The sequence below is a fragment of the Monopterus albus genome, unplaced genomic scaffold (genome assembly GCF_001952655.1).
Source record: "Monopterus albus unplaced genomic scaffold, M_albus_1.0 scaffold41.1, whole genome shotgun sequence".
In the NCBI taxonomy this organism is placed as follows: Eukaryota; Metazoa; Chordata; class Actinopteri; order Synbranchiformes; family Synbranchidae; genus Monopterus; species Monopterus albus.
This window is the reverse complement of record NW_018127921.1, coordinates 229,445-234,871: the sequence shown is the minus strand read 5'-3', so window position 1 is coordinate 234,871 and position 5,427 is coordinate 229,445. Positions and strand designations below refer to the sequence as shown.

Genomic DNA, 5,427 nt, shown 5'->3' with positions numbered 1-5,427 from the left:
GGGGCTGGAGCCCAGAACCTTCTTGCTGTGAGACAACAGCGCTAACCACTGTGCCACCATGCCGCCCAATGCAGAACATTTATTGCTTTTTTTTCCCCCTTAGTGTATCATTTAAGAGTGTTTGTAAAACTGGGAAAGCATCACAAACAGCTACAAGATTGATTTTGTAAACTTTTATTCAACCTGGTCAATCAGAACAACTTATTTACTGGAACACCTTTTAAAATGAAGTGGTGTCAGGTGTAGCTTCACTGCAATAGGAAGACAAAGAGATGGCGTTCTTATAAGTGAGGAAGTGAGATACACATCTGCCCTCTGTTTTTTTTTGCTAACAGCAAATACTGAAATGCAGATGGTACCACAGGTATCAGCTCACAAGCTCCACTGTTCATTGAGAAATCATGCTCCACACACTGTAAACAATGTAGGTTTTACAGCTGCAACACTGCATTAGTACTGCACACACTGCCGATAACAGTAAAACTAATTGAGTAAATACAAGAGACTACAACTCCAATTAGAAGAAAGATGTCAACAAAGGATGTGCAAAAACTGCAATCAGATACCATAATGGTATCATAACAGGTAACATAATGGTGTTATTCAGACTAGATTTGATCTATAACCATAAAATGGAGGGGGGCGTCAAAAGTGAAGACAGATGTGTGAAGAACAGGGTGAATTGTAAATTGAATGTGTGAGTTGCTGAGAAAGGGACAAGGGAAGAACACAGAGAGAAAGCAATGAGGTGGAGGAAGAAAAGAAGAGGTGGAGAGTGGACTGTGGTCCGAATACAAGTCCAGTCACGATGGAAATGACGCAGTTCCATTCACTGTTTCCAGGGTGTGTCGGAGTCTGCTGTTCTACATGGCACCGCGACCACTGTGGGCATCGGCCAGCTCCAGCAAAGAGCGTACAGTGCAAATACTCGTGTTCATAGGTGTCTTTATTAAAGTCAGGCTGTCTGTATATACTGTACACACAGTGAATAATTGTGCCGTTTGCTAGGTTTCCTTTCATTTCAGCCTGAAATAAAACTATATAAACCTGTTTTGCATGAAGTTTTAAATATGACTCGGTTATGTAAATCTTATCTCTGTACTTTGGTTTTAACAACAGCAATAAGGGAAGTCTGATTTAATGATTGACTTGAAACAAAAGTTTGACATTTTGGAAAATAGGCTCATTAATTTTTCATCAAAGACCGCGATGAGAAGATGGATGCCATTCTAATATGGTTTCCTTTGTTTAACCTGCAAATCATATAGAAAGTCACTTTCGGCTTTTCCCATTTTAGGGGTCGCCACAGCAAATCGTCACTCTGATGACTCGCATGTTGACATATGGCACGAGTTTTACGCCGGATGCCCTTCCTGACACAACCCTGATTCGAACCCGGGGCTTAGCCTGCAAATCATATGATGTGTAAAAATAACAATTTGCTGTTTTATGGATGATTATATACCAGACAATTTCTTGGTTGCGAGTAGCTTCCTAGAAATCTGTGGAGACTTACGGGAGTCACTCTGACTAAGAAATAGTCCCCTAACCCTCCAGTCTGCTTTTCTGCAGGTTAATTAAATAAGACAATATGTTAAAAAGTGAGTTTTAATGGGAGCTAGCGGGCATTTCCTATTTCTCAAAACGTTAACTTTTCCTTTGGAATGGAAACTTCAACATATGCTGGTGTCTCACCCTGATGGCTGCCTTGTTACATTCCACACGGTTGATGGCCAGCCAGGTGGGCAGGTCCAGCAGACTCTGGAGAACCTCCTCGTCCAGCTCCAGGTGAGTGAGCTGCCCCTCCCCCTTCAACGTACTCAAGTTGATCTTGTCCGGCGACAGGTTCTTAGCAAACCTACAACACACAGACGAGAAGTGCAGCTTTGAGCCTGGAAATAATTTTAGAAATGATTCCTGGCAACGCAGCAGGCTGGCCAAAGAAACCCACAATGTTGGGCTTTTTGTGTATTGGATGAAACAAAACCAGCTTCCTTTTAATAATACACTCAAAAATAAGACTATAATTTACCTGTTTATGAGAAGACTGACCCAGCAACAAGGATGGACACAAATACTTCACAGAACTGAAACTAGATTTCAGAAAAATATATTTTTCTGTTCAGGTAGGCTGTATTTGTACTGTGGAATTAAAGTCACAAAAAAGAGAATAGAAAGGGTCGTACAGTAATAGATGTGGTAAAGGCGTTGGTCTAACGACATGCTGCAGCTCAGAATAGCTGTCACTGGCTTGGTAAATGCTGCTAAATCTCATGCTTGACAGAGTGTGTGTATCTTCACAGTAAGTCTCACACTGCCTCAGATTATAAAGCACCAAACTCACCCTAACAATGCCCATCTTTAAATTAAAAAGTATAAGCCAATATTGATATAACATCAGTGTCCTGGGGACCCATATGTGGAGATACTGTGTTTAATTATATTTTAACATTATTTTTGTGTGTTTAGTCTTTTTGCTGTTTCTCTTAAACCTACTCTACCAATAATTTCATGTCAGTTTTAGGACTTTTAGCTGCAGAGAGCTTCTCCACGGCCAGCTGCTTGAAATGGCTACTCACGGTCTGAAAACCATTTCTTATAACCTTGGCTAGGAGGCAGGTGGGGCCATGGACCGTACTTTGACAACACAGGGCAGAGAAGCTGGAAATACAACAGAAGGGCTATAAGCAGCCGAGGGTCATGGAGGGGGTAGTGTAACTGAGACACACCACTTCACTTTATTCAGACAATGTGTAAAATCGTAGTTAAGGCAGCTTTAAATACAGACTTGAACACACAAATTCCAGGTCTATGACCTAAGTGTTTTCAACCCCTATTTGCAGTTTGATTATTGGCTAATAATTAACAGAGTGGTCAGAAACTAGATCATCTATTGACCCATGCATCACCACAGACAAGTCTAATGGAATCTCTTACAACTGAAGTAATGGTTTCACATTCTGAAGCTGCTAAGAGTGACAAAACCTCGACTCTGTGACATGCAAAGGTAAAGAATGTTGCATATAAGTACGTCTCAACTCCAGAGCAACGCCGCTGGATTTACCGGTGTGGTTTTCAACCAACAACACAATAAAAATATTACAGGAGAACAGCTAAAGTAGCACTAGGCCTGAGCTGGTTGTCTATCTAAAATGACAATAGTATTAAAGCCACACAGGCAATCCCACAACCTGCTTAATCCTGTTACTTAACTAATCTCTCACACACTTACAGTATGTGTCTATCTGTAAATAGAGCCAGATCAAGGTTTAGTTTCACAGCTAACACACATCACTGATAGTGACCTGATTATCAAAGTCACAATATCTACAGGCTGAAACTTTAGTGTTCTACTGGCAAACCGCCCTCAATGTAAGACTTGATATTTAACACAAGTTTGATCAGACATCAGGAGGGCACCGATCCAACGTCTTCTCTCCCGATATCAATACCAATACCTAAACTCAGGGTATGTGCTGATATCAAGCACCAAGTTAACAGCTGTGCTTTCATCTCTCGAATCCGCATCTGTATAATATCAAAATAAAGGTAATATTAGACCATAAAATTGCTATGACCCAAAAAAGTGAATTTGCAGATCACTGTGACTGACTTGTGTAACTAATCACAAACACATTGAATTTTATAATGACAAAGAAATGTGGCTTGATTGTCATGGCCAATATCTCAACAGTCAAATAAGATGAGTATCTACACAAAGGCTACTCAGACTGGTCCCTAATATCACATGCAGTTACTGAAATAAGCAAGCAAGAACACATCTGCATTATCGCTATCCGGAACTGGTGATTTCTGATTATGGAGTAAGTGGTTAGTCTTTGAAAGACAGGCTTTTGCACTGATGGTCTTCAGTGAGCTATCAGGACTCCAGTTTGAAAGACATCTTGTCCAATGAGCAATAGTTTGTGAGTCGTCAGTCTGTCAAACTCAACACCTTCCCCTGGCAGTGTCAGATTATTCTCCAATTCAACATCTCTAAATTATTCAGCAGCAGCAGTTGGCACAAATAGAGAACCTGCCCAGAGGAATGAGGGACAAGGCACAGAACACACTTCCGCACAAACAAAACACAAATAATATATTATGTGCACATGCACTCGCTCGGGCATACACACACACTCAAGAGACAGAAACACAGAGAGATGGCTGTTGCTGGAGTGTCTCAGCCCTGTGACCAGTGAAATATTCATTCCTGTTGCTGATCATGTATCAGCTAGTCAGGGAGCTCCCTTTCTTTCAAAGTTATAAATAAATATTGTATTTAAATAATATGGTAATCAGATGTCCACTATCAGGACTACTAAGACTGAAGTTGCTCATTAGCGAGAACAGCAAGGAGGAGGTCGGGGGTATTAAGTTCACACACATGTCATCTTTCCCTTTCATGGGTTCTCTCTAGACTTCAGCCATTATTCCAGAGCTCACCAGACCAGATCCAAGCCCATGAAGGCTTTAGAACTAGTTACTATGGTTGAAGAGGTCTGTTAGCCTGTTAAACCTTGCCTACATTTTTCTCTGTAAAGGTTAAGATGGTACTAATGCACTATTTGCTAAGGGACAAACTAAATAAAGCTAATTACTATAAATTAATCATACAACAATAACAGCACTAGGCTGTTGTTTGTTGCCCAACCCTTGTTTTCTTAATAGTTGCCTAGGCACATAGCGTGGTTGTATAATTTGGAACTAAATCAACTTAAAGATGTCTGCCATAGTAGGCCGATCTTGCAGCTTTTCCCTTGTCCACAATAATGAGGGCAGACTTCAATCCACCACGCTTTATGTTGATGTTTGTGAATGGAACCTTAAGAGACTCCCAGCTGCTCTGTGAAGGTGCATTTGTGGCACAGTCTTATGACATCAGTGCCATAAAGAAAGCGGCCTGAAGCCACTGGGATCCCCCAGGAGGACGTTGCTGAGGGGAGGATATCTGGAGCACCCTACTAAATGTGCTGCCCCACAACCCAACCCTTTTAGCCTTAGTTTTTTGTGCTAGCTTTGGCAAACTAGTTAACTGAGAAGATTAATCAGTGATAATATAATCTCCTGTTTATACAGTAATGCTGGCTTCTTATGTAATATAATACTGGCAACAACATTCGCTAGGCTCATGAAAAGATATTTTCTTTTGTTTGTAGAAAATCTACAGTATGTTGAGGTGTAGATAAAAACATTGTGCAGTTCTAAGAGAGCTGTTACTGACAAGACTGCATCATGTCGATGTTACCGTCCAGTGGGTGTGCATGAGTTAATATCCGGCCTACATACTCAAACTCCTACAAGACACCGCACACATCAACGGAACAACAGTTAAACAACACACAGTCAACCTGTCAAAGGGGATTGCGTTTGTACTGGCAGCAGAGTCCTATATACACACACACACACACACACACACACACATAT

The 5,427-nt window shown here is 41.1% G+C and overlaps 1 protein-coding gene across 4 annotated transcripts in view; it reads right to left on the bottom strand.

Annotated features, from left to right (window-relative positions):
* bltp3b (bridge-like lipid transfer protein family member 3B) overlaps window positions 1–5,427 on the bottom strand; it is a 30,832-nt gene that overhangs the window by 22,097 nt on the left and 3,308 nt on the right. For all 4 annotated transcript variants that reach the window (XM_020599502.1, XM_020599503.1, XM_020599504.1 and 1 more), the window contains exon 2: window positions 1,696–1,858. In XM_020599502.1, coding sequence (XP_020455158.1) covers window positions 1,696–1,858 — 163 coding nt within the window. The remainder of the gene's footprint in view (window positions 1–1,695; window positions 1,859–5,427) is intronic.